We start from the raw sequence: 27260 nt of genomic DNA, 5'->3' as shown, positions 1-27260 counted from the left end.
CCGTGATTGATTTGCTTGACATAGTAATGGAGAAGATGTGTATTTATTAGGGACCCCTTTACGAGTTTCATTATTTTATTGTCTACATTATTCAGTAGAACAACATGAAACTGTTTACACCTTCGGGTCTCATCTTTATCACCCTGTAGTTTGACTTTTTATCATTCATGTTTTATTCATTACGGAGAAAACAACAGGGGCGTGCTAATTAGGACAGAGGAGAGGGGGACAGATCACACACAGACAGAGAGAGGCAGATGAGGAACACACATTTTGGAGATGTGGCACCTTTCAAAGTCTAACTAATACACCGCCATAGCTTGTTAAAGCCTAGCTCTTCATGGCTGTGGCTGCGCCACCGGTGAGCATCAAAGCAGCGTATAACAAGATCCCTCTTCCTTTGTTTGCTGTGGACAACAGAAGCAAGAATTTGAATGCTATTAACTCAGGAGAGGAAACTCCAGTGAGATGCAAGACGTCTATTGCGTTTCCAATTACATGAACAATTTTTCAAAAACAAATCTAGCTAAATTGATTTATAAAATAACAAATGCCTTTATGAGATTCATTATTTTATTACCCACATTATTCAGCAGAACAATAAGAAACTGTTACACCTCCGGTCTTATCTTTATCACCTATTAGTTTAACTTGTTTTTTCTCTTCGTGTTTTATTCATTACGAAAAACAACAGGATGTGTACCATTGATATACAGTACCACTGTACCACCACCATACGGTTCACAGTGCCTTTAGAAAGTATTCACACCCCTTGACTTTTTCCACAATTTGTTGTGTCACAGCTTGAATTTAAAATGGATTCAATTGAGATGTTGCATCATTGGCCTATACACAATACCCCATAATGTTAGTGGAACTTTACATTTTTTATAAATTAGTAAAAAATGAAAGCTGAAATGGCTTGAGTCAATAAGTATTCAACCCCTTTGTTATGACAAGCCTAAATAAGTTCAGGAATAAAAATGTGCTTAACAAGTCACGTAATAAGTTGCATGGACTAACTTTGTGGGCAGTAATAGTGTTTAACATGATTTTTGAATGACAACCTCATCTCTGTACCTCCCATTTACAATGCAATCGGAAAGTATACAGACCCCTTGACTTTTTCCACATTTTGTTACGTTACAGCCTATTTTCAGGTCTCTCCCGAGATGTTCGATCTGGTTCAAGTCCAGGCTCTGGCTGGGCCACTCAAGGACATTCAGAGACTTGTCCCGGAGCCACTCCTTCATTGTCTTGGCTGTGCGCTTTGGGTCGTTCTCATCAAGGATCTCCCTGTACTTTGCCCCGTTCATCTTTCCCTCGATCCTGATTAGTCTCCCTGTCCCTGCCGCTGAAAAACATCCCCACAGCATGATGCTGCCACCACCATGCTTCACTGTAGGGATGGTGCCAGGTTTCCCCCAGACGTGACGCTAGGTATTCAAGCCAAAGAGTGGCCTAGTTACAGTTTTGACTTAAATCGGCTTGAAATCTATGGCAAGACTGGAAAATGACTGTCTAGCAATGATCAACAACCAACTTGATAGAGCTTGAAGAATTTAAAAAATAATAATGTGGAAATATTGTACAATCCAGGTGTGCAAAGCTCTTAGAGACTTACATAGCTGACAAAGTTGATTTTAACATGTATTGACTAAGTGGTGTGAATACTTGTGTAAATGAGATATTTCTGTATTTCATTCTCACTGCATATGCAAAAATGTCTAAAAACATGTTTTCACTTTGCCATTATGGGGTACTGTGTGTAGATGGGTGAGATTTTTAAAAAATCCATATTGAATTCAGGCTGTAACACAACAAAATATGGAATCATTTCTGAAGGCACTGTAGCCACCTGAGAGCTGTCATTGGACGAGAGAACACCAGGAGGCACTGTCTCTCTCAATCATAGCCTGACACTGTCACCATTCTCTCCTCCCTCATCTCCTCTAATTTGAGCTGGGAGCAGGTCACTGTGCCACAAAGCCACTGTGCCGATCTCTGACTGCCTCCAGTCAGCCAATCAGAACAGCCCCTAGACTCACTACTGACTTTGCCCTGACTACCTCTCTCCCAATGGGCTACGTGACTCCAAGAATCAAAACGCTCCGTCAGTGGTCATAGCCTCCTCTAAACCCATCAAATAGCTTAATCCCTGATGTATTTCATTATTACATTTTTTGTATCACCTTTATTCAACCAGGTAGGCCAGTTGAGAACAAATTTTAATTTACAACTGTGACCTGGCAAAGATAAAGGAAAGTAGTGCAACAAAAACAACAACACAGAGTTACTCATAAACAAACGTACAGTCAATAACACAATAGAAACATCTATGTACAGTGTGTGCAAATGTAGAAGATTAGGGAGGTAAGGCAATAAATAGGCCATAGAGGTGAAATAATTACAAATTATCATTAACACTGGAGTGACAGCTGTGCAGATGATAATGTGCAAGTAGAGATACTGGGGTGCAAAAGAGCAAGAAGATAAATCACAATATGGGGATGAGGTAGTTGGGTGTGCTATTTACAGATTGGCTTTGTACAGGTACAGTGATCGGTAAACTGCTCTGACAGGTGATGCTTAAAGATAGAGAGGGAGATATAAGTCTCCAGCCTCAGTGATTTTTGCCATTCGTTCCAGTCATTGGCAGCAGAGAACTGGAAGGAAAGTCATCAAAGTAAGCATTGGCTTTGGGGATGACCAGTGAAATATATGGTACCTGCTGGAGCGCGTACTTCGGGTGGGTGCTGCTATGGTGACCAGTGAGCTGAGATAAGGTGGGGCTTTTCCTAGCAAAGACTTATAGATGACCTGGAGCCAGTGGGTTTGGCGACGAATATGTAGCAAGGGCCAGCCAACGAGAGCATACAGGTCGTAGTGGTGTGTAGTATATGGGCTTTGGTGACAAACCGGATGGCACTGTGATAGACTACAGCCAGTTTGCTGAATAGAGTGTTGGAGGCTATTTTGTAAATTACATCGCCGAAGTCAAGGATCGGTAAGATATTCCGTTTTACGAGGGTATGTTTGGCAGCATGAGTGAAGGAAACTTTGTTGCAAAATAGGAAGCCGATTCTAGATTTAATTTTGGATTGGAGATGCTTAATGTGAGTCTGGAAGGAGAGTTTACAGTCTAACCAAACACCTAGGTATTTGTAGTTGTCCACATATTCTAAGACAAAACCAGAGTAGTGATGCTCATCAGGCGAGGGAGTGCGGGGCAGAAATTGGTTGAAGAGCATGCATTTAGTTTTACTTGCATTTATAAGCAGTTTGAGGCCAGGGAAGGAGTGTTGAATGGCATTGAAGCTCGTTTGGAGGTTAGTTAACACAGTGTCCAAAGAATGGCAAGATATATACAGAATGGTGTCATCTGCGTAGAGGTGGATCAGAGAACCACCAGCAGCAAGAGCGACATCATTGATATATACAGAGAAAAGAGTCGGCCCGAGAATTGAACCCTGTGGCACCCCCATAGAGACTGTCAGAGGTCTGGACAACAGGCCCTCCAATTTGACACACTGAACTCTATCTGAGTAGTAGTTGGTGAACCAGGAAAGGCAGTCATTTAAGAAGGCCATTGAGTCTGCCGATAAGAATGCGGTGATTGACAGAGTCGAAAGCCTTGGCCAGGTCGATGAAGACGGCTGCACAGTACTGTCTTTTATCAATGGCGGTTATGATATCGTTTAGGACCTTGAGCGTGGCTCAGGTGCACCTATGACCAGCATAGTGGAGAAGATACGGTGGGATTCTAAATGGTCGGTGATCTGTTTGTTACCTTAGCTTTCAAAGATTTTAAAAAGGCAGGGCAGGATGGATATAGGTCGATAAAAGTTTGGGTGTAGAGGGTCTCCCACTTTGAAGAGGGGGTTGACTGCGGTAGCTTTCCAATCTTTGGGGATCTCAGACGATATGAAAGAGAGGTTGAACAGGCTAGTAATAGGGGTTGCAACAATTTTGACGGATCATTTTTTAGAAAGACAGGGTCCAGATTGTCTTGCCCAGCTGATTTGTAGGGCTTGGGCAAGTTGCTGCAGGGGGTGCAGGGCTGTTGGCCAGGGTAAGGGTAGCCGGTGCAAAGCATGGCCAGCCATAGAAAAATGCTTATTGAAATGATCGATTATCATAGATTTAATAGATTTATTGGTGGTGACAGTGTTAACTATCGTCAGTGCAGTGGGCAACTGGGAGGAGGTGCTCTTACTCCATGGACTTACAGTGTCCCAAAACGTTTTGGAATTAGTGCTACAGATTGCAAATTTCTGTTTGAAAAAGCTAGCCTTTGCTTTCCTAACTGACTGTGTATATTGGTTCCTGACTTCCCTGAAAGGTTGCATATTGCGGGGGCTATTCAATGCTAATGCAGAACACCACAGGATGTTTTTGTCCCGGGCAAGGGCAGTCAAGTCTGGGGTGAACCAAGGCTATATCTGTTCTCAGTTCTACATTTTTTAATGTGGCATGCTTATTTAAGATGGTGAGGAAAGCACTTTGAAAGAACAACCAGGCATCCTCTACTGACAGGATGATGTCAATATCCTTCCAGGATACCTGGTCCAGGTCGATTAGAAAGGTCTGCTCGCTGAAGTGTTTTAGGGAGCGTTTGACAGTGATGAGGGGTGGTCGTTTGACCGCGGACCCATTACGGACCCAGGCAATGAGGCAGTGATTGCTGAAATCCTGGTTGAAGACAGCAGAGGTGCATTTTGAGGGCAAGTTGGTCAGGATGATATCTAAGAGGGTGCCCATGGTTACGGATTTAGGGTTGTACCTGGTAGGTTAATTGATAATTTATGTGAGAATCAGGGCATCTATCTTAGATTGTAGGATGGCCGGGCTGTTAAGAATATCCCAGTTGAGGTCACCTAACAGTACAAACTCTGAAGATAGATGGGGGGCAATCAATTCACATATGGTGTCCAGGGCACAGCTGGGGTCTAAGTAGGGTCTATAACAAGTGGCAACAGTGAGAGACTTGTTTCTGGAATGGTGGATTAGTAGGAGCTCAAATTGTTTGGGCACAGACCTGGATAGTATGACAGAACTCTGCAGGCTAACTCCACCCCCTTTGGCAGTTCTATCTTGTCGGAAAATGTTGTAGTTGGTGATGGAAATTTCAGGATTTTTGGTGGTCTTCATAAGCCAGGATACAGACACAGCTAGGACATCAGGGTTGGCGGAGTGTGCTAAAGCAGTGAATAAAACAAACTTAGGGAGCAGGTTTCTGATGTTAACATGCATGAAACCAAGGCTTACAGTTACAGAAGTCAACTAATGAGAGCACCTGGGGAATTGGAGTGGTGCTGGGGGCTGCAGGGCCAGGGTTAACCTCTACATCACCAGAGGAACAGAGGATGAGTAGGATAAGGGTATGGCTAAAGGCTATAAGAACTGGCCGTCTAGTGCGTTCGGAACAGAGAGTAAACGATTTCAGATTTCTGTGTATGGTAGGATGTGAGTACAGTGGAGGTAAACCTAGGCATTGAGTGACGATGAGAGAGGTTTTGTCTCTAGAGGCACCAGTCGAACAAAAGGGCTATCTAAGGCATATTGGGCAGGGCTGGGTGCTCTACAGTGAAATAAGACAATAAGCACTGACCAAAACAGCAATAGACAAGGCATATTGACATTAGGGAGAGGCATGTGTAGCCGAGTGATCATAAGGTCCAATGAGTAGCAATAGGTGAGTCGATTCAGTAGTCGCTACTACGCTAGGCGAGCTGAGACACGGCAATTCAGACAGCTAGCGGGCCGAGGCTAGCAGAAGGGCCTTCAGCGATGTCGCAACGGAAGAGCCTGTTGAAACCACCTCAGACGGTTACGTCGGCAGACCAGTCGTGATGGATCGGGGGCTCTGTGTCGGAAGTAAAGGGTCCAGGTCAAATGGAAAAAGAGGTATTGTAGCCCAAGAATTAGCTGGTGGACCTTTTTGGCTAGCCGGGAGATGGGCTGTACTAGAGGCTAGCACAAGGCTAACTGGTGCTTCAGGACAGAGACGTTAGCCAGGAGTAGACACTCGGATAGCAGCTAGCTAGATGCGATGATCCGGTGTAAAGGTTCAGGACTTGCGGTAGGAATCCGGAGATATGGTATAGAAAAAGGATATTGTGCTATCGCTCTGTGCAGAATGGCAGGTATTGACCAAGCTGAGGCTGGCTGGTGTCCGAGTTAACGGTGAAGAACACTAGCAGTGGCTACCTAGTAGCTAGTAGCTAGTTAGCTGGCTAGCTGCTGATGGGGGTTCCGGTTCTAAAGTATAAAGATAGCAGATCCGTACCACATTGGGTGAGGCGGGTTGCAGGAGAGTATATTCAGTCCGTACATGGAAAGTGAGATTAAAATATACACAAGAAAAAAAGAGGAAAATTATATTTACAAGGTAGAAGACAAAACTCATGTCCGACTGCTACGCCATCTTGGATAACTGTCCTCACACCACACTGACTCAATGACTGACTGACTGAGTGAGTGAAAGAAGGAGCCCCAGGTCTTCATTGATAGACTGTTCTAATCAGTGTGATAGCTGCTGCTTTCTACACCTTAGGACCAATGACCTAAATAGCATTGTTCCACAGCTATAAAAGTACAGAGAAGAATGGCTGGACAACAAGAAGCTGTCATGCTAAGGGAAAAGCTTTTGTTAGGTTAACACAGTGAGATGAAACCATCACAAACAAAGAGTATAAACACAATTTGAGGACGCATTTTTCCTTTTGTCTTTCATCTGTACTGTATCTCACATAAAGTAGGCCCTCCCAGTTAGGGGGAGTGATGAGCTCTACAGCAGTCTCACAACTCAATCGCTGGTTGAAAACTGTTTTCTGCCCCTCCCAAAAGATAGAATTTGTAGATAATTGGCCCTCTTTCTGGGATTCACCCACAAACAGGACCAAGCCTGGCCTGCTGAGGAGTGACGGACTCCATCCTAGCTGGAGGGGTGCTCTCATCGTATCTACCAACATAGACAGGGCTCTAACTCCTCTAGCTCCCCAATGAAATAGGGTGCAGGCCAGGCAGCAGGCTGTTAGCAGCCTGCCAGCTTAGTAGAGTCTGCCACTAGCACAGTCAGTGTAGTCAGCTCAGCTATCCCCATTGAGACCGTATCTGTGCCTCGACCTGGGTTGGGCAAAACTAAACATGGCGGTGTTTGCCTTAGCAATCTCACTAGGATAAAGACCTCCTCCATTGCGGTCATTATTGAAAGAGATCGTGATACCTCACATCTCAAAATAGGGCTACTTAATGTTAATGTTGTTACTTCAAAGGCAATTATAGTCAATGAACTAATCACTGATCATAATCTTGATGTGATTGGCCTGACTGAAACATGGCTTAAGCCTGATGAATTTACTGTGTTAAATGAGGCCTCACCTCCTGGTTACACTAGTGACCATATCCCACGTGCATTCCGCAAAGGCGGAGGTGTTGCTAACATTTACGATAGCAAATTTCAATTTACAAAAAAAAAATGAAGTTTTCGTCTTTTGAGCTTCAAGTCATGAAATCTATGCAGCCTACTCAATCACTTTTTATAGCTACTGTTTACAGGCCTCCTGGACCATATACAGCGTTCCTCATTGAGTTCCCTGAATTCCTATCAGACCTTGTAGTCATAGCCGATAATATTCACATTTTTGGTGACTATAATATTCACATGGAAAAGTCCACAGACCCACTCCAAAAGGCTTTCGGAGCCATCATCGACTCAGTAGGTTTTGTCCAACATGTCTCTAGAACTACTCACTGTCACTGTCACACTCTGGACCTAGTTTTGTCCCATGGAATAAATGTTGTGGATCTTAATGTTTTTCCTCATAATCCTGGAATATAGGACCACCATTTTATTACGTTTGCAATTGCAACAAATAATCTGCTCAGACCCCAACCAAGGAGCATCAAAAGTCGTGCTATAAATTCACAGACAACACAAAGATTCCTTGATGCCCTTCCAGACTCCCTCAGCCTACCCAAGGACGTCAGAGGACAAAAATAGGTTAACCACCAAACTGAGGAACTCAATTTAACCTAAAAATTTAAAAAAATTCTCATAAGAAACTAGCTCCCTGGTATACAGAAAATACCCGAGCTCTGAAGCAAGCTTCCAGAAAAATGGAACGGAAATGGCGCCACACCAAACTGGAAGTCTTCCGACTAGCTTGGAAAGACAGTACCGTGCAGTATCGAAGAGCCCTTACTGCTGCTCGATCATCCTATTTTTCCAACTTAATTGAGAAAAATAAGAACAATCTGAAATTGATTTTTGATACTGTCGCAAAGCTAACTAAACATCAGCATTCCACAAGTGAGGATGGCTTTCACTTCAGCAGTAATAAATTCATGAACTTCTTTGAGGAAAAGAACATGATTATTAGAAAGCAAATTACAGATTCCTCTTTAAATCTGCAAATTCCTTCAAAGCCCAGTTGTCCTGAGTCTGCACAACTCTGCCAGGACCTAGGATCAAGAGAGACACTTAAGTGTTTTATTGACACAATGATGAAAATAGTCATGGCCTCTAAACATTCAAGCTGCATACTAGACCCTATTCCAACTAAACTACTGAAAGAGCTGCTTCCTGTGCTTGGCTATCGGCTTATATTGAATCTTCCAATTCCTCTCAAATTTTTTAGAAAAGGCTATTGTGCAGCAACTCACTGCCTTCCTGAAGATAAACAATGTATACGAAATGGCTTCAGTCTGGATTTAGACCCCATCAAAGCACTGAGACTGCACTTGTGAAGGTGGTAAATGGCAACAGACCGAGGCTCTGCATCTGTCCTCGTGCTCCTAGACCTTAGTGCTGCTTTTGATACCATCAATCACCACATTCTTTTGGAGAGATTGGAAACCCAAATTGGTCTACACGGACAAGTTCTGGCCTGGTTTAGATCTTATCTGTTGGAAATATATCAGTTTGTCTCTGTGAATGGTTTGTCCTCTGACAAATCAACTGTAAATTTCGGTGTTCCTCGAGGGTCCGTTTTAGGACCACTATTGTTTTGAATATATATTTTACCTCTTGGGGATGTCATTCGAAAACATAATGTTAACTTTCACTGCTATGCGGATGACACACAGCTGTACATTTCAATGAAACATGGTGAAGCCCCAAAATTGCCCTTGCTAGAAGCCTGTGTTTCAGACATAAGGAAGTGGATGGCTGCAAACTTTCTACTTTTAAACTCGGACAAAACAGAGATGCTTATTCTAGATCCCAAGAAACAAAGAGATCTTCTGTTTTGAATCTGACAATTAATCTTAATGGTTGTACAGTCGTCTCAAATAAAACTGTGAAGGACCTCTGTGTTACTCTGGACCCTGATCTCTCTTTTGATGAACATATCTGGTGCTCTTCATGTCGTCCCTAGCAGGGGTGCGTCACTTCAGTGGGTTGAGTCACTGATGTGATCTTCCTGTCTGGGTTGGCGCCCCCCTTGTGTTGTGCCGTGGTGGAGATCTTTGTGGGCTATACTCGGCCTTGTCTCAGAATGGTAAGTTGGTGGTTGAAGATATCCCTCTAGTGGGTGGGGTTATATCCTTCCTGTTTGGCCCTGTCCGGGGGTATCATCGGATGGGGCCACATTGTCTCCTGACCCCTCCTTCTCAGCCTCCAGTATTTATGCTGCAGTAGTTTATGTGTCGGAGTACTTCTGTCTTATCCGGTGTCCTGTGTGAATTTATTTATTTAAGTATGCTCTCTCTAATTTTCTCTTTCTCTCTTTCGGAGGAGCTGAGCCCTAGGACCATGCCTCAGGACTACCTGGCATGATGACTCCTTGCTGTCCCCAGTCCACCTGGCCGTGCTGCTGCTCCAGTTTCAACTGTTCTGCCTGCGGCTATGGAATCCTGACCTGTTCACCGGACATGCTACCTGTCCCTGGCCTATTATTTGACCATGCTTGTCATTTATGAACATTTGAACATCTGGGCCATGTTCTGCCAGAAGAGGACTGGCCACCCCTCATAGCCTGGTTACTCTCTAGGTTTCTTCCTAGGTTTTGGCCTTTCTAGGGAGTTTTTCCTAGCTAACGTGCTTCAACACCTGCATTGCTTGCTGTTTGGGGTTTTAGGCTGGGTTTCTGTACAGCACTTTGAGATATCAGCTGATGTACGAAGGGCTATATAAATACATTTGATCTTGATTTGATGATACTTGCATAACTTTACATCAAATGTGATGCAGTACTTCATAATACACACCACTTGATCAACTGATCTGACTTTTTCCATACGACCTCTCTTCCACAATACAATCTCTTCAGCAATAGTGCCTCCCTCCATGGCCTCTAACAGGTTAACAATATGCAACAGCGGGGGAATTGTAATATGTGAAAAGCTGAACTTTGGGGTGACTTTCCCTTAAGTGTGATCTGAGAGAGGCTGGTGACTGTTCAGACATGGTGGGGCTCTTCACTATGATAGACACACAGTGTGGTGGCCTGATCACCTCTTCACTCTTATCCGAACCCTCTTTCTCAAACTCTCCCTCTATCTCTCTTTTACTCTCTACCTTCCACTTGGTCCCGATGAAGTGATCTTGGACTGAATGTGCAGAGTGGGGTGTGGTATACCGGTATTCCATATTCCAATCACTTACATACTATATCTGGAGGAGATTGGAAAGAAGTAGGTTTCACTCAGTATTGAAAAATCTTTATGGCCTTTTCAGAAATAAATCAACATACCCCTGCAGGGCTTTCTCCCCAAACCAGTCTCCTTTGCCCAGGGCTCGCAGGTACACAGGCATGTCATTGGGCAAATCCTCCCTGGTGACATTAACCTGTCAGAAAAGAGATCAGCAGTCATTCAATGCTTTAATAGAGGGGCCTCATTCCGAAACCCACACGGAAGGGGAAAGACAGCTTAAAATAGCAACAATTCCGATTTAACGGCAGGGAGTTCCATCACAAATTGAGCATATACCCTCAGGAGGATAAGATCACCTCTTAATGACATTGAACTAACCTCTACTGTAATCCCCATAGCAGACATTCCTTGGCTAGCCCCACTGACGCCATGCACCTCTGCCATTAATACATGCACCTCTCTTCATAAAATTGAATGGTTGGTCTACATGATGTTGATGGTGTCCTCCCTCACCTTCCCCTTGCTGATGATGAAGAAGGTGTCCCCTCTGGCTCCTTGTCTGACGATGTACTCCCCGTCCCCGTAGTGCGTCTGTAAGGAGAGGAAGAGAAGTGTCACTCAGCACCGACCCTGAACTGGACGAAGAGGACTGGCTGAGGACAGGCCTCTGTCAGGCAACCAACTACCATATTGAATCACCACCAGTTGCCCCAATGCAGAATAGCAGTTAGGAAAATCAATTCACTGTGTACACAGACCATGTGCTGACAAACAAGACCAAATAAGACAAGAATGACAACAATATCAGTTTGTGATGTTAAAAATGATACATTCTCTTTTTTCTGAATGAAACAGCCTGCATTTATCAGACTGGGACTGAAACAGAGATATAGGGCTGCTGCTGCTTCACATCAGACCTTGGCAGCAGGGCTCCCATGTGAAGTGTTTCCCTTTCAAGCAGTGACATGTTTCCGATCATTACCCCCCTCCTTCCCTCTGCTCAGATGTGTTCAGATGAAGAAGGACGAAGGAGAGACATTTTAACATCTACTGCTGGGTGATAAGTAAAATCAACTAGGAGTCTTTTCATTTCATGTTCTGTTAACATATCATTTATGTTGTCATTCATTCTCCCCCTGACGGGTACTATTGTGTATCACTGAGCAGTTCTAAAGGACCAATCAGGGACTACCCTCAGAGTTCCCTTCCGGACATTTCATTTGGGTTATTTTAATCTCGCACCTTGAAAGTACATCTTGGAGAACGTAAATCTGCTCTTAGACGTCAATATTTCACCTCGCCAGCTGCGAGACGCTTCATAGAACAGTAGAACAGTCTATGAATGAATTGCGTTGCGTCTTGATTGAAAAAGTATACCCACCACTTAGGGGAGGTAACTATGACAACAAATGACTCCAAAGAGAAGCCATGTGGATATATACATTACATTCTGTATCTCCACACGGTTTGAAAGGAGAATAGATTTCACCTCCATCCTATAAGCCACATTTAGACTGTTATAAGAACACTGTCCATATCACATGTTGCATAACGTTTATGAGTTGGCCCCACATATTTATGAATGGGCATTGTCTGATGTACATTGTGGGGGCTCTCTCATGAATTGATGTGAGGTATTTAGATGAGTGAACACCTGCGCCGATTGATTTGTGAGTTGGCCTTCGTGCACCGCTCCCCTACCCTATGTTCCTGTATCTCTTCGCGACTAATTTGTATACAAGTAGACCAGAAAAGCCACGTCCCTGATTGGCCGATGAGTGGCCACCCTGATTAGAAGCACCTGCTGCTCAACTGTATTTCTTTACAAATGCTGTTTTGAATGAAAATAAATTGTACCTAGATACTGAAGAAGGCTGTAAAGGCGAAACGTCTGCGTGATCGATCCATGACGCAGTTAAAAAAGAAAGAAAGAAGAAAGTAATGAATAATGAAGTAAGCTTTATGCAATATATTTCCGGAGTGCGAACTCATTACACCTCTGTGTAGGCCGGGGAGGAAGAAAAGCACACAGCAACAGCTCAGAGTCAGGTCCCTCAGGCTATAGGACTCCAGACATGGCTTAGCTACTCTTTTCCCACTGTTCGGTTGTGGCAGGAAGTGAACTGAGCTCCTATACAGGTAGCACTAGATTAAGCAGACTTTGGTGGAAGGTATAATGAAACACAGTAGGGATGATTGTGTTCAAATAAAAGTACATTAGCCATGATAGATAAATAGGTCTGAGGTTAAGAGTAGATAATAGCAGGTTTTTATGGATTGGTAATAAGCAATAACTTTGACTTTTCATGCATCAAGAAGAAAGAGATCAACTTGAGCTCGAAGCCTCCATATTCATTTAAAATAGACAGCAGAACCATTTCAATAAAGACGGAGTGAAGGGAAGGGTCATAAATCGGAAATGAGATTCCTTGGTATAATTGGCAGGTTTATCAAGGGGAAATCATGGCCTGTAGTTTATGTATCATCACTATGCATAAAATAATTTATGTAAATAATAAATAGATTGCATTATTTCCAATCGTTTGTATTCAATGATGATTGACAGGTTATGGTAACATTCCTTTTTCATTCCTCTTTAGTTTAGCATGTGACCCGTCTGCCACCTATCGATCGGTGATACAGGTGTAGCATCTTAATTTGAGCCAGTTTGCTAAAGCAGGACAATAATCCCACAGCAAAAGGAAATGTGAATTATTGTGTGGATTAATGGACTTTCACAAGCCTTCTTAAACCTCAAATACACCACAAGTTTTACATTTCCTGCAATGCAAGAAAGTTCTCCTGCAACAGTGCGATCAAATGTTGATTCTACATCTGTAGCTGCTTAATTACCCTCACACATCAGATGGAAAACAGTGAACTATTGACATGCTCTGCTCTGTATGGGCCAGAACAGAACAGTGTGGGAACGGGGAATGGCCGCCCACTCCCCTAGCTGACCAAGCCCAGATGTCTGGAATTAAAAATAAACCTCTTACTCCCAATTCAACTGCTGCCTGCTTGGACACACATCCATCGTATGATTCAGGGGGGTTTGATACCACCATGATTCATATCTGCATTGTTAACATTCTTGATACTGTACAGTTTCTTCATACCAGGCACCATGGTACTGTGTATGCTATATGTTTCTTCATACCAGGCACCATGGTACTGTGTATGCTATATGTTTCTTCATACCAGGCACCATGGTACTGTGTATACTATATGTTTCTTCATACCAGGCACCATGGTACTGTGTATACTATATGTTTCTTCATACCAGGCACCATGGTATTGTGTACACTATATGTTTCTTCATACCAGGCACCATGGTACTGTGTATACTATATGTTTCTTCATACCAGGCACCATGGTACTGTGTATACTATATGTTTCTTCATACCAGGCACCATGGTACTGTGTATACTATATGTTTCTTCATACCAGGCACCATGGTACTGTGTATACTATATGTTTCTTCATACCAGGCACCATGGTATTGTGTACACTATATGTTTCTTCATACCAGGCACCATGGTACTGTGTATGCTATATGTTTCTTCATACCAGGCACCATGGTACTGTGTATAATATATGTTCCTACATACCAGGCACCATGGTATTGTGTACACTATATGTTTCTTCATACCAGGCACCATGGTACTGTGTATACTATATGTTTCTTCATACCAGGCACCATGGTACTGTGTATACTATATGTTCCTACATACCAGGCACCATGGTACTGTGTATACTATATGTTTCTTCATACCAGGCACCATGGTACTGTGTATAATATATGTTCCTACATACCAGGCACCATGGTACTGTGTATAATATATGTTCCTACATACCAGGCACCATGGTATTGTGTACACTATATGTTTCTTCATACCAGGCACCATGGTACTGTGTATACTATATGTTTCTTCATACCAGGCACCATGGTACTGTGTATACTATATGTTCCTAAATACCAGGCACCATGGTACTGTGTATACTATATGTTTCTTCATACCAGGCACCATGGTACTGTGTATACTATATGTTTCTCCAGCTCTGGAATGACTGTACAGTAAACGATGTTAAACAAACACAGCTCACAAATTTATTTTTTAGAGTAAAGAGAGTTTATCCTAGTCAGTATTTATTTACCAGTTAGAGTAGGTCGAGAGGATCAGTCATCAGCAGTGACAAAGGGGAACTGTCTTTCAACAGCGCTTTCTAGTTTATTTCTCTGCTTGAGTATATTTTTAGGCTTGGAAGAAAATGGCAACAGAATTTCATTGAAACTGCATGGGAAAAAAATCCATGAAGACGGAGAAGAACAAAAATCAATAGCTAATTTAAAGGGAACATTACTTTTTGGGCTGACCCAGACTTTGTTTTTCTTTCTCCCAAATTGAAATAAACCCCCTGTGTCTAGAGCGGTTTCTGCTAAGGAATGGGCATTCCAATGAGTAGTAAACTCAGCAAAAAAAGAAACGTCCTCTCGCTGTCAACTGCATTTATTTTCAGCAACCTTAACATGTGCAAATATTTGTATGAACATAACAAGATTCAACAACTGAGACATAAACTGAACATGTTCCACAGACATGTGAGTAACAGAAACGGAATAATGTGTCCCTGAACAAAGGGGGGGTCAAAATCAAAAGTTACAGTCAGTATCTGGTGTGGCCACCAGCTGCATTAAGTACTGCAGTGCATCTCCTCATCATGGACTGCATCAGATTTGGCAGTTCTTGCTGTGAGATGTTACCCCACTCTTCCACCAAGGCACCTGCAAGTTCCCGGACATTTCTGGGGGGAATGGCCCTAGCCCTCTCCCTCCGATCCAACAGGTCCCAGACTTGCTCAATGGGATTGAGATCCGGGCTCTTCGCTGGCCATAGCAGAACACTGACATTCCTGTCTCGCAGAAAATCATGCACAGAACGAGCAGTACGACCATCACCCCTGGTGAGACAAAACCGTGACTCGTCAGTGAATAGCACTTTTTGCCAGTTCTGTCTGGTCCAGCGATGGTGGGTTTGTGCCCACAGATCGACGTTGTTGCCGGTGATTTCTGGTGAGGACCTGCCTTACAACAGGCCTACAAGCCCTCAGTCCAGCCTCTCTCAGCCTATTGCGGACAGTCTGAGCACTGATGGAGGAATTGTGCGTTCCTGGTGTAACTTGGGATGTTGTTGTTGCCATCCTGTACCTGTCCCGCAGGTGTGATGTTCGGATTTACCGATCCTGTGCAGGTGTTGTTACACGTGGTCTTCCACTGCGAGGACGTTCCTGGCCACATCTGTAGTCCTCATGTCTCATTGCAGTATGCCTAATGCACATTCACGCAGATAAGCAGGGACCCTGGGCATCTTTCTTTTGGTATTTTTCTTTTGGTGAGTCAGTAGAAAGGCCTCTTTAGTGTCCTAAGTTTTCATAACTGTGACCTTAATTGCCTACAGTCTGTAAGCTGTTAGTGTCTTAACGACCGTTCCACAGGTGCATGTTCATTGATTGTTTATGGTTCATTGAACAAGCATGAGAAACCGTGTTTAAACCCTTTACAATGAAGACCTGTGAAGCTATTTGGATTTTAACTAATTATCTTTGAAAGACAGGGTCCTGAAAAAGGGACATTTAGATAGATAGACTCGTATAAATATAAATATAAAACTAGTGCAAACTGCTTAAAACATCCCGCCAACTTTTGAGTCGCACTTTCAAAGATGAGTTGAGAAGTAATTCACGTGTTGAGTTTTAAAAAGTTATAACTTACGAGGAGAATCTTAAGATTTTATTTTCATTGTGAATGGTGGCTAAACATCAAACAGTAGTCTTGGAGTGGAGGTAGTGGGTATTTCTCATGATGTATTTGGCAAGTCATTAAAAGAGAGGAAGTGCCATGATGAAACGGTGCCCTGGCAAAACACAGAACATTCTGCTCCACAACACTCAATTACTCCTTGACTTTACGTATCAATCACTTTCGTTTGACAAGAGTCAGTTACTTTCTTACTTGGGTGCCCCAGTCTCCTTTTATTTGCATGTGGAATGAGAATCCAAGACCTACTCTGCTGTTCTGTTACAGCTGATATGGCTCGTGACATAATGAGTTTGTTTCTCTTCCCAGTGTGCATGTCTTCTGATTATACTAGCCACTGGCCACACTGTACACCCAGGGGATTCCTCTGTAGTTGTGGTCTAAAGTAGATTCTCCAGTTATCATGCCTTTGGTGTTCTGCTCCTGCAGTAGCATTTTCCTTATCCTACACTGCAAGGCTCTAGGAGCTTGTTCCATAATCCAGCCCCCATGTCACAAAGAAGCCTCCACATCACATCTTTTGGAGGAAAACATTACCACTTGAATTAGTTGCCTCCACGCACTGACACACGCTACAACACTCCTCTGGATTCACATAGATAGATCTTTGCATATTTCCGACTGAAATGATGAGTGACAGCAAGTAATGAGAAACATCTCAGAGTCTTCAATGAAATGCCACGCATCACAGATGTTGTTGGTAAGTGGGTTTGCCTGAGGTTCCTGAATGTTCTCATTTGTAACCTTCACCACTGAGTTTCCTTGTGTAAATCAAGGTAAATACCATCTCTGAGCCTGATGTTAGTACAATGCCAGTCTATTCTTTCGGGATATCCTGAAGCTAACCACTACTGTAGTTCGAGGCACAACACAGCACACATCCAGAGAGGATGGTGTTAACGCTGAGGTTCAATAAGGAACGACTGATAACTGCGCAATTACCAATATGCCATTTTTACAATCACATTTTCATGTCTAGGCAAATCACCATGACAACAAACACACTGGGCAAGGAGATTGTCTGCATTGTATTGTTTCATGCTGAATACCATTCTTTGATCGTTCTGCAGGTGCATTAGGTCTGATTGATTCTAGCGTATTCTGGGGATGTGTCCACTCTTTAACCAATCGCACCCGCACACACATGCAAGCACACATACACACACATTCGCAGTAAGCCAGCAGGCGTGGGTTATCTGCAGAGACCGAGCAGGCAGGATTACTGTAGAGGAAGGGGGATCAGAGAGGAAGCCTGAGGGGAGAGGTTGGCCTGCCCTGGGCACTTCATGCCTGGGAAGAGCCCCCGCTCCCACTCCTACAGGGTAACCCAACTCCACCACGCTGCATGGCCGCACATTTATCATCAGCCCCCTTTGGAGCTCAATGCTCTCAACTGGTTTATTTCAGACAGTCAGAGGGATAGTGTCTTGGTAACCAATAGGGCATTCTGTGTCTGAACATAGAAACAGAATATACATTCGAGTTGTATGCATCTGAAACACCTCGGGAACTATGGAGTGGATTGTACGATTGTGATATGACTGCAACCCCAAATACTGTTTCATCATATGAAGTATAACTCAGACTTGTGTTTGCCCTTCGCATGTAATTCCTTTGTGGTTCTTTAAGGGCTGTGGAAGTCAGGGTGACTCAGAAGCAGCAGTTGGTGCCAATGAAAAACACTTTAACAAACAAAACATGGCAAGATACATTCTATTGGTTGGTTTAGAAATAAGGCTGTGTGTTCGTAATGGAGCCAATCCTCTATTGATCCATGACATGTACTTGATTCCAGGTTGCATCACATCCGGCTGTGATTGTGACCCAGTGTCGTCTGGGTTCTGCTGGGGTAAGCAGTCATTGTAAATAAGAATTTGTTCTTAATTGACTTGCCTAGTTACATAAAAGGTTACTTTTTTTTTTAAATACAAAAAAGAAGAAGAAATCCCCCTGTGATTTTTGTGCTAATACTTCATTTGACTTTGATAGAGAAAGCATGCCGTAATTGTATTTATGTGGTTTTCATTACCAAATGTTCTTTGGAAACTTTGGAAACAAGATACTGGAGGTCAAGTCATCCAATTAAAAACGAACATCAGAGAGCTCATTTGCTTGTTCTGAAATTAACTAGCTTAAAAATTGGAGGTCGAAAGACAGTAGAGATACATTTTTGCATACCTAATGTAATATGTCTGAGATGCTCGAGTGGTCCCGAGGACCACTTACCACAGTTTTGGGAACCATCAGCATGCCAGTAAATAGTAAGAGGCTTAGCGATCTGCTCTGAGGTTGGGATTACAACTATAATTGTTCCCTCTTACTCATAGATCTACGGCAAGAGGTCATTTAGAGTTAACAACAAGAAACTAGACACACTGTTGATAGCATTCTGATATTCTGATCAGAGGGACCTGACCATGTGACCTGACTAGGAATAGTGTAAATCTGGGCTCTGGTTATAGTCTAATTTGGATATTCTTCCTGGTCATGTCACGTGGTCTCCTAATTATACACAGATATTATTGCAGACCAGAGGTTGTCAGACCAGAGGTTAGAGGTTGTCAGTGAGTTTTTACCTCAGGTTGTGTCTGGTGAGCTACTGTCTACAGATGAGACATCAAATCAATTAAAATGGCTCTGTCAGCCCAGGACAGGAGACCTGAAAATCCTTGCCAGTAGTATGAACACTGCAATGACTACAAATTGCAGTTTAGTTACATTTCCAGACCTATTTTAAAGTGTGAATATCCACAGTATAATAATCCTTAGGAGTTTTCCAGGCCATCAATTCTTCATTATGTAATGATGTGGTTCATAAAAGAATTGCTCAATTACACAGTCAATGAAATAGACGTAAATCACCATTGCCACGAACACCGCTAAGTTCAAGCAGGACACCTTGGAAACTCACCTCTTCCATAACATCGGCTAGCTTGCTGAGTATTTCTTCTGAAAGGCCTTGGAATGTTGGAACACTGTTGGGGAGAGGGAGTGAGAGTTAGCTATTATGAAGAGTTCAGCCAGAAGGTGAAGCCAACAGGTCATGCTGTTCTCGGCCTGGTGAACAGAACTAGGTGCTGTGGTGCTTTACGACTCACAAAGCATCGGTCACAACTGATACATACGGTTTATTCACGAGGTTCTCATCATCAATACTCCCTCTGTTGTCTATCTATCTCTTTAAGTAATCCAAAAGACCAATGCACTAGCAGAGCATGTATGCAGAATCCATGTAAAAGCCAGCACAGAAGGTTGCATGAAAGAGTGGAATCTGTATGACTGACTAAAGAGAGAGAAGATAAAACAGGTACATCAATTTCACAGGCGTATGTATATAGGCACAGCTGTGGCGGCATACCAACTCTCGCACGTGCTTTAACCCTCCCCTAAGACCAGCATCGTCTGAAGTGGGGCGAGGTTTGTGCAGAATCACCACAGTCGTAAGCCACAGCTCAATGTTCACATGTGGGCAGGGTTTTAGTTTAAGGTTGAGCCTGAGAGCAGCTTCCAATTATACTAAGCCTTCCCAGGAAGCTCAAGAAGGCTTTCTTGGCAGATTCAAAGATATTTACATACCTCTGGCATGCTCTCTCCTCAACGAGAGAGACTTCACTCACACGTGGGCGGTCACATGCATGGGCACACACACACACACACACACACACACACACACACACACACACACACACACACACACACACACACACACACACACACACACACACACACACACACACACACACACACACACACACACACACACACACACACACACACACACACACACACACACACAAAAGAAAATGTGGGAATGCATACGAGGGCACAAACAAACACACACAATCTGGCAGTTTGACAACTTCCGAGTCTCTTCGAAACATTGTTGCTTGTTACCACGGAAACTATTCCTTCAGAAATGGATGCGTTTGATATTTGACATTCTACATTGAAGAGATGCACGGACAGAAGCTACCTCACAAATATTATGACACAAAAGGTATATTTTCTTACAAATTGAGTGCATCTTCAGAGATCACATGACACGAGCCATTAAAAGTCAAACGACTTTATTGATTGTTTGAGACTTCCTCCCCTGTGCACCAGTCGGCTGTAGCTGCGCCAATGCGTGGGGAGAAAGGCATCTTATTTTACCACTAAAAGCCAACTTCATCCAAATCAATTTCCTCTTTCCCTGCATGTGATATCATCATCGGGTCCAGAACATCCTGTAAAAGGCACAGCTGGGGCTCTGGCATGAGAGATAGGTGCAACATTCTTCCTCAATGACCTATTTCATTATGGAGACTGGAGGAAAAGGGGGATTTCATCATCTACTGTATTGTGTATGTCTACTGAGAGTAAGTATATTGGTCTGAGAGGGACATCATGCTGTTTGTTGTAGAGCAGAAAACTCATTGGTAAGCCCACTACATATTAAACACAAAAACAATGTTTAAAGTTAAAAGAAGGCAGGTCTGAAGCTGAGAAAGTAGGAAATGTGAAATCAATATGTAAAGTCTCAGCCAATGGGTTAGCATGGATTAGACTCAGCTGTGTGAACAGAAAGAGGACAGTGATATCAAACATAGTATGATAATGATCAATAAACTGGTGTTTTAACAGTTCCAAGTGGTAACACATACATTTAGTGTAAAAGACCTGAAGTGCACAATCACCTGATGCTCATTTGAACATGCATCCAGCAAGTGTTTTTGTTGAACAGTGCACCCAGACATCAGTGACAGGAAATGGGAAGAGGGGGAAGGTGATTTCGTGACTGTCAGGGACAGTCCTCGCTCGAATGGCATCTCAGGGGAGGTGGAGGACAGAGAAAGAGAGGGAGAGAAAGAGAGGGAGAGAAAGAGAGGGAGAGAAAGAGAGGGAAAGAGCGAGAGGGAAAGAGTGAGAGGGAAAGAGCGAGAGAGAAGCCCACCTCTTTAGAAACTCCATGTATTCGGCATGTTTGATGAGGCCCGTCCTCATCATAATGGTCTGGAAACACTGGCGGTCGATGGCCCATAGCTTCACATTAGTGAGGGCTGAGAAAGAGACAGCAAAAAGACATTAGATAGAGAAAATAACAAGCTTTAAATGTCAGGATGGAATACCTCTCTTGGGTTGCCACACAAACAGTCTCATATAATGACAGAATATCAACAATATTGACAATATTCCATTTGCTCATTAACATTAAAATGTGAGTCTAATTAAAAACCCTGTATCACTTTATTACTGAATCTACTATATCTGCTAAACAAGATCATCAGACATACAGTGTCCAAGTCCAGCCATTTGGAACCTGCAGCAATAATCAAATCATACCACCTATCACTGATGTCTACCGAGGATTACCATTCCCATGTACATTTTCCATGGCTAAGCATTGTCCAGTGAGTCAACAGGTAGCCTAGCGGTTAAGAGCGTTGGCCCAGTATCCGAAAGATTGCTGGTTCGAATCCCCGAGCCAGCTAGGTCACCAAATCTGTTGATGTGCCCTTGAGTAAGACACTTAAACCTAATTGCCCCTGTAAGTTGCTCTGGATAAGAGCATCTGCTAAATGACTAAAATGTAAAACATGGGTATACTCTCAAGTCCTCATCATGATTTAACACTGAGCACACAGAGAGATACCAAACTCCTAGACACCAACAGAAAGCGTCCGTTGACTGCTGTGTTAAATTGTATCAGTGAAGCCAAATTGATTTCCCTTAATGGATCATTATCCACGGTACACAGATTAAGGAGTCGTGGACTGGTTGATGGAGAAGGACTAGAATAGCTGACAATCTGTATCATTATTCATTACTCCGGTACAGGGATGGGAATATATAATGGGAAAGTTCAATGCACTTAGGGGGGGAATATCCCAAGTCCCCTTGGACCCTTGCAGTATGACAAGACAAGGCATTTGCATGATGTTCCATTAGACTTATCAAATTGTTTATGGTTCATGTGACTGGTTGCTGGTAGCAAAATGTCTTAAGTTCATCATCTATCTTTCTTAGTTACATATCTATTACGGCATATCTTGAGTTACAGCAAATATGGTCATATTAAAACATTTGAATAAAGTGAGTGAGTAAAAGTCCTGCTTATACGAATTGTGTTAAAAAAAAAAAAAAATGTAAAAAAACAGGACAGCCTACTTCACCATTGATTTATGAGTGCTCTGTGCAGTTTGCTTTATATCAAGGCCAGTAATACCACACGGGAGTACTTGTATCTTACTATAGATGAGAGAGAGATGTAGTGTCCTAGTTAAGAAAAGTGTCAGTGATTCCCACCGCGTGAATGTTTCCCTCTCTCCGACTACAGTAGTTTGCATCTCTGTATCAGCTACTTCCAGCTATATTATAATATGCATGTACTGTATACTATGTACCTTTACTCAGACATCTCCCCATCTCCATGGATCAATTATTGGGTAAGTGGAAGATTACTCACATTATGTAAATATGTCTTCATCCCAGGTTGAACAATTGTGTTATAGCTTTAACCCCAAAGATCCTGACGCTTACAGTATAGGCATTGTGCCTCAGAGACACACCATCAACTACTGACAGGCAATTCATTCACTTGTTTATTTCAGTTCACAGAACGCCCGTGGCCTCCCCCCGTTTCGCATTCCCAACACAGTAAAAACCTGCTAAAACACAGACGCGATGTAACATCAGTGAAGGTGGGATGCAAGGTGCCACGTCTCTGACAGTATGTTTGAAACTGTTCCCAATCAAACAAACAAACAAACCCCTTCCAATTTTGACGTTTCACATTGCTCACCACGGCAATGGAATATGTTGCTTATAATACTAGAGCATAAAATAGAGAGACAACGGCGTATGCAGCTTAGCCCCTGATGATTATCAAATGGCAGGTTTATATATAGACCACAGCTACATGAAGACCTCCATAGAAAATAACAACTCCTGACAGAGACCAACAAATGCCAGCAATTTGGCATGAAACGATTTACCCCACGGTTCGCTCTCATCTGTTGTTTCAATTAGGTTTTCAGACATTATAGAGCTGGGGAGTTCTGAAGTGCACAACCTGACCCTGACAGTGCCAATTAAAATGTCCAATTAGCACAAAGACCCAGTGAACTTACTCAAAATATCACAGCGTTATTGAAATAAACCATACACAAACACACAATCAGCTCATTCAGTGCAAAGTGAAAACCTTGTGTCAAGACTGGTGTTTCATCTGCAGGGGAGTTGGCAAATTCAAAGTTCAAATTCAACTCATTTGTCAGGATCAGAACATAAAGCGTTCTATCTGTCAGCAAAGGCACTTGATTAAACTTGACAGAGGAAACCCCGGCATATATACACTCTCTCTGGCCTCATATATGTTCTCTCTCTCTCTGGCCTCATATATGTTCTCTCTCTCTCTGGCCTCATATATGTGCTCTCTCTCTCTGGCCTCATATATGTTCTCTCTCTCTGGCCTCATATATGTTCTCTCTCTCTGGCCTCATATATGTTCTCTCTCTCTGGCCTCATATATGTTCTCTCTCTCTCTGGCCTCATATATGTTCTCTCTCTCTGGCCTCTCTCTCTCTGGCCTCATATATGTTCTCTCCTCTCTCTGGCCTCATATATGTTCTCTCCTCTCTGGCCTCATGGCCTCATATATGTTCTCTCCTCTCTGGCCTCATATATGTTCTCTCCCTCTCTGGCCTCTCTGGCCTCATATATGTTCTCTCTCTCTCTGGCCTCATATATGTTCTCTCTCTCTCTCTGGCCTCATATATGTTCTCTCTCTCTGGCCTCATATATGTTCTCTCTCTCTCTCATATATGGCCTCATATATGTTCTCTCCCTCTCTGGCCTCATATATGTTCTCTCCTCTCTCTCATATATGTTCTCTCTCTCTGGCCTCTCTGGCCTCATATATGTGCTCTCTCTCTCTGCCTCATATATGTTCTCTCTCTCTGGCCTCATATATGTGCTCTCTCTCTCTGGCCTCATATATGTTCTCTCTCTCTGGCCTCATATATGTTCTCTCTCTCTCTGGCCTCATATATGTTCTCTCTCTCTCCTCTGGCCTCATATATGTTCTCTCCCTCTCTCATCTATGGCCTCATATATTTGACCTCAGGTGGCCTCATGTTCTCTCTCTCTCTCTGGCCTCATATATGTTCTCTCTGCATGTCTCTGGCCTCATATCATGTGGATGACTCTCCCTCTCTGGATCACCACTCTCAAGCTGGCCTCAATATGTTCTCTCGGCCTCATATATGACGGAGCTGCTCTTCCTCTCTCTGGCCTCATATATGTTCTCTCCCTCTCCAGCTCTCTCTCTCCTCTCTCATGTTCTCTCTCTGGCCTCATATATGTTCTCTCCCTCTCTGCCTCTCTCTCTCTCTGGTCGACAACTCCATTGTGTCTCTCCTCTCCAGGCCTCAAGAACTCTTGGCTGATCCTGGACAACACTCCTGGCCTCGTTCTCAACTCTCTCTCTCTCTGGCCTCATCAAGGCGTCTCTCTCTCTCTCTCTCTCTCTCTGGCCTCGTTCTCTGTCTCTTCATGCTCTACAACATCTCTCTGGCCTCATATATGCTTCTCTCTCTCTCTGGCCTCATAGTACGGCCTCACTCTCTGCCTCACACAGGAAGCTCTCTCTCTCTCTCTCTAATCCAGGCACTTGTCTCTCTCCTCTCTGGATTACTGCATATATGTTCTCTCTCTCTGGCTGGGCTCTCTGCTCTGTGCCATTAAACTCTCTCTCTCTCATCCAGAACGCCTCATATATGCTCTCCGGCCTCTGGTGTTCAACCTTCCTCTCTACCTCTCTCTCTCTCTCTCTCTCTCTCTCTCTCTCTCTCTCTCTCTCTCTGGTCTCATATATGTTCTCTCTCTCTCTCTCGGCCTCATATGTGCTCTCCACTGGCTCATCCAGTATATGTGAAGCTCTCATCCGGCCTCACAAGACCATGGTGCTTGCCTCTCTCTCTCTCTCTGGCCTCAGCTGTGAGGGGAACTCTCTCTGGCACCTCAGTACCTCTCTCTCTCTGGCCTCATCTCCCTACACTCTCAAACAAGGGCACTGGCTTCATCCACTCTCTGGCCTGCTCTCTCCCTACCACTGGCCTCATATATGTTCTCTCCCGCTCTGGCCCAGTATATACTGCTCTCTCTCTCTCTGGCCTCATATATGCTCTCTGGCCTCAATGTGGAACAAACTCTCCTCTGGCCAGGACAGCTCTCTCTCTGGCCTCATATGTGAGTCAATCACTCACCTCTCTCACCTGGCCTCAAACTCTCATATATGTTCTTTAAGGGCCTCAATACTCTAGGCCTCATATATGGTCATAATGTAATCTCTCTCTCTGGCCTCACCCCACCTCCTAAGTTTTAGATGCACTATTGTTATATATGACTGTCCCACTGGATGTCATCAAGGTGAATGCACTCAATTTGTAAGTCTCTCCCTCTCTGGCCTCTATATGTTCTCTCCCTCTCTGGCCTCATAATGAGCGTCTGCTAAATGACTTAAATGTAATGTCAAATGTAATATATGTTCTCTCTCTCTGGCCTCATATATGTTCTCTCCCTCTCTGGCCTCATATATGTTCTCTCCCTCTCTGGCCTCATATATGTTCTCTCTCTCTGGCCTCATATATGTTCTCTCTCTCTCTGGCCTCATATATGTTCTCTCTCTCTCTGGCCTCATATATGTTCTCTCTCTCTGGCCTCATATATGTTCTCTCTCTCTCTGGCCTCATATATGTTCTCTCTCTCTGGCCTCATATATGTTCTCTCTCTCTGGCCTCATATATGTTCTCTCTCTCTCTGGCCTCATATATGTTCTCTCTCTCTCTGGCCTCATATATGTTCTCTCTCTCTGGCCTCATATATGTTCTCTCTCTCTCTGGCCTCATATATGTTCTCTCTCTCTCTGGCCTCATATATGTTCTCTCTCTCTCTGGCCTCATATATGTTCTCTCTCTCTCTGGCCTCATATATGCTCTCTCTCTCTCTCTCTCTCTCTCTCTCTCTCTCTCTCTCTGGCCTCATCTCTCTCTCTGGCCTCATATATGTTCTCTCTCTCTCTCTGGCCTCATATATGTTCTCTCCCTCTCTGGCCTCATATATGTTCTCTCTCTCTCTGGCCTCATATATGTTCTCTCTCCTCTCTGGCCTCATATATGTTCTCTCTCTCTCTGGCCTCATATATGTTCTCTCCCTCTCTGGCCTCATATATGTTCTCTCTCTCTCTGGCCTCATATATGTTCTCTCCCTCTCTGGCCTCATATATGTTCTCTCTCTCTGGCCTCATATATGTTCTCTCCCTCTCTGGCCTCATGTTCTCTCCTCTCTGGCCTCATATATGTGCTCTCTCTCTCTCTCTCTCTCTCTCTCTCTCTCTCTCTCTGTCTATCTCTCTCTCTCTCTCTCTCTCTCTCTCTCTCTCTCTCAGGGCAGCCACGTTATGTCTGTGGTCTACCCTCTCTCTCTCTCTTTATTCTCTCTCTCTCTCTCTCTCTCTCTCTCTCTCTCTCTCTCTCTCTCTCTCTCTCTCTCTCTCCCTCTCTCTGGTCTCATATATGTTCTCTCTCTCTCTGGCCTCATATATGTGCTCTCTCTCTCTCCTCATATATGTTTCTCTCTCTCTCTGGCTCTCTCTTTCTCTCTCTCTCTCCCTCTCCTCTGGCCTCATATGTGCTCTCTCTCTCTCTCTCTCTCTCTCTCTCTCATATATGCTCTCTCTCTCTCTCTGGCCTCATATATGTGCTCTCTCTCTCTGGCCTCATATATGTTCTCTCTCTCTCTCTCTCTGGCCTCATATATGTGCTCTCTCTCTGGCCTCATATATGTGCTCTCTCTCTCTCTCTCT

At 43.6% G+C, this 27260-nt stretch overlaps 1 protein-coding gene across 5 annotated transcripts in view; it reads right to left on the bottom strand.

Moving 5' to 3' along the window:
* prkg1b (protein kinase cGMP-dependent 1b) overlaps nt 1–27260 on the bottom strand; it is a 157200-nt gene that overhangs the window by 26397 nt on the left and 103543 nt on the right. For all 5 annotated transcript variants that reach the window (XM_046356763.1, XM_046356764.1, XM_046356761.1 and 2 more), the window contains 4 exons: nt 21351–21456; nt 19329–19392; nt 11113–11190; nt 10698–10792 (listed from right to left, as the gene is read on the bottom strand). In XM_046356763.1, coding sequence (XP_046212719.1) covers nt 10698–10792; nt 11113–11190; nt 19329–19392; nt 21351–21456 — 343 coding nt within the window. The remainder of the gene's footprint in view (nt 1–10697; nt 10793–11112; nt 11191–19328; nt 19393–21350; nt 21457–27260) is intronic.

This window comes from Oncorhynchus gorbuscha, linkage group LG07 (assembly GCF_021184085.1).
Source record: "Oncorhynchus gorbuscha isolate QuinsamMale2020 ecotype Even-year linkage group LG07, OgorEven_v1.0, whole genome shotgun sequence".
NCBI classification, from domain to species: domain Eukaryota; kingdom Metazoa; phylum Chordata; class Actinopteri; order Salmoniformes; family Salmonidae; genus Oncorhynchus; species Oncorhynchus gorbuscha.
Note: the sequence above shows the minus strand (reverse complement) of the source record. Positions and strands in the feature narration are given on the sequence as shown.